Below are 2,233 nucleotides of genomic sequence, written 5' to 3' on the forward strand. Positions count from 1 at the left end.
AAGTTACACTTTAAAAGCATCAGAAGAACACTGTAATCTTATTTGATGGAAAAAAACATTACAAAGTGATTTAAATTGGGAGTAAATTTAGTCAACCAGTTCTTTTTTTTTTTCATTTAATACAGTTTGATCAAACACTAGAGCATATTTTCCAAGACGTTGGATTGAAAGTCATTTTTATCCAGTCTGTGAGCGGTAACTTCAAGTGATTGKGAGTTAAATTGAGTAAAAACTGATTTTTGAATTAGTCCTGTTAGCAGCCAGTATGATTGACTTCCCTGTTTAAGCCTTGAGCTGTCCTTTTTTACTTTTTGTTTAGTTGAGTTTCTCTGCTCATRTTTTGTTGAACCATAAAATGTTTTAAAAGCCCTGAAAATGACTTGTTTACCCACAGTTCCTTTCTCCTAACGYTGCCTTTTCAACATGGTGGAAAAGTCCAGATTTAAATTCTCTGAAGTGTTGCAGCAGATCTTAAAGCCGGCTGAACTCGTCACCACCAGGAGGTACCAGGTCTCCCTGCCGCCGACAAATTTGATTACTAACCAAGCCCCTGAAACATAAAGTTTTTTTTAATCCCCCAGAGGTTTTAAACAGCCAGCTTGAATCCTATTCTCGTGGGAAAACTGAGGAGAAACCTCCCCGGATTTCTGAGGATTTAACCGTGTTCAGTTCTCTGTTAGAAAAAGCTTCTTCAAGTTCACTTTAGGACAGAGTTTTACTGCAGAATGGATGAAGTTTTAATCATAAAACAAACYCAAATATAATCATTTACTCGTGTAGAACCAGTGAAACTGCAGGAGTGAAGTCATCTCTGAGCTGAATAACATCCTGACTCTGAAAAAGGCAAAAAAAATTACTTAAATTAGTTTTGTAAAACTGAGTAAGACGATGCTCATCTGGTGACACTGGGGGAAAAAATATCTTGTGGCCACACAAAATTAATGCGTGACCATGAGATAAATAAAGCATGGCCACACTAATAATATAGCCACGAGATGACGCATGGCCAAGACACAAGAAACGAGTGGCCACGCCATAAATAATGCATCACAAATATCGATTGTGCATTAGTAATTGTAAAAAAGTTGCTTTTTACGTCTTAATTCAAAGTGAATGAACACTACTAGCTTTGTTTAATTTATTATTATTGTATCTGAGGGCATTTTTACTGGTTTTAAATCTCAAATGGCGCACACTGTTTTAGTTGAAGCAATCCAAGGTGTKGTTTATTCCTCACAAAAGCATATTCAGTCCTTCACAATAAGAGCCTTAAACACATMCACTGACTGTTAACGTTTATTAAATATGCACAGATTTTTCCATGGTCARCTGTTTAGAAACATTTTTTAAGGTTAGCACTCAGCTTTTGAGACTCTTATTGTGAAGGATTGAARTAAACTTTGATTCAGCCGAAATATTAAACTGACCGACCCAACTAAATGATTGCATTTTTGTAGTCAAACCCAGTAAAGGTGCTCATATATTAGATACAATAAAATTAAATGAAACAATTTTGTTGTTTCTCAACATACTCAGAGAACCAGGGTTACGACAGTAACCTAAAGTTTTATTTATACAAAAAACATGAAAGTGAGAACATTAGGAGCAATGAAACTATAGGGGAAAATGAAAATWAACTACAATATGTTTACATGTAAGTTTGGTGGTTATTTTATTGTGGGACTGCACATAAACACTATGCTAATATAAAACTTCAGGTTACTGCTACTTATTTAATTTATTTATTGAAATAAACATTGTATTTTTTAGGCCCTTTTGTTTCCTGTGTGTGTTTACCCTTTTCATCATAGATCCACTTTGCTCTTAAAGAGCATCAAGTTTTGGTTTTGTGCACGGAATTTTCCTAAAATGTTTCTATTTGAATGTCTTTCAGCAAACAGCCAGRCAGTTCAGGTGTGTGACATTGTTGCCGTCTGTAAGACAGAAGATGATGACACACTACAGAAACAGACGAAGCAGCTGGATCTGTACGCTTTCACAGGTACAAAAACAACACCTGCATTCTGCACACTGTGAGCTGAGGAATATGTTTTTACAATAAACTGCCAGGAGGCCTTTTGCATTTTTGCTTCGGTTACATTTTTAGGAAGCGTCCGTGTCCAGCTTCACATCCAACGATGTGTCCAAAACGGTGGGCCGGGTCCTCCAAAGGCCGAATTCGTCGGCCACATACGTCACAGCGCCGCGATGAAGGCCGTCCAAAACCGAAGAC

At 36.9% G+C, this 2,233-nt stretch overlaps 1 protein-coding gene across 2 annotated transcripts in view; it reads left to right on the forward strand.

Annotated features, from left to right (window-relative positions):
• cerk (ceramide kinase) overlaps positions 1–2,233 on the forward strand; it is a 53,933-nt gene that overhangs the window by 17,638 nt on the left and 34,062 nt on the right. For both annotated transcript variants that reach the window (XM_014018836.1, XM_014018837.1), the window contains exon 2: positions 1,895–2,002. In XM_014018836.1, the coding sequence (XP_013874290.1) occupies positions 1,895–2,002 (108 nt within the window). The remainder of the gene's footprint in view (positions 1–1,894; positions 2,003–2,233) is intronic.

The sequence above is a fragment of the Austrofundulus limnaeus genome, unplaced genomic scaffold, assembly GCF_001266775.1.
Source record: "Austrofundulus limnaeus strain Quisiro unplaced genomic scaffold, Austrofundulus_limnaeus-1.0 Scaffold204, whole genome shotgun sequence".
NCBI lineage: Eukaryota > Metazoa > Chordata > Actinopteri > Cyprinodontiformes > Rivulidae > Austrofundulus > Austrofundulus limnaeus.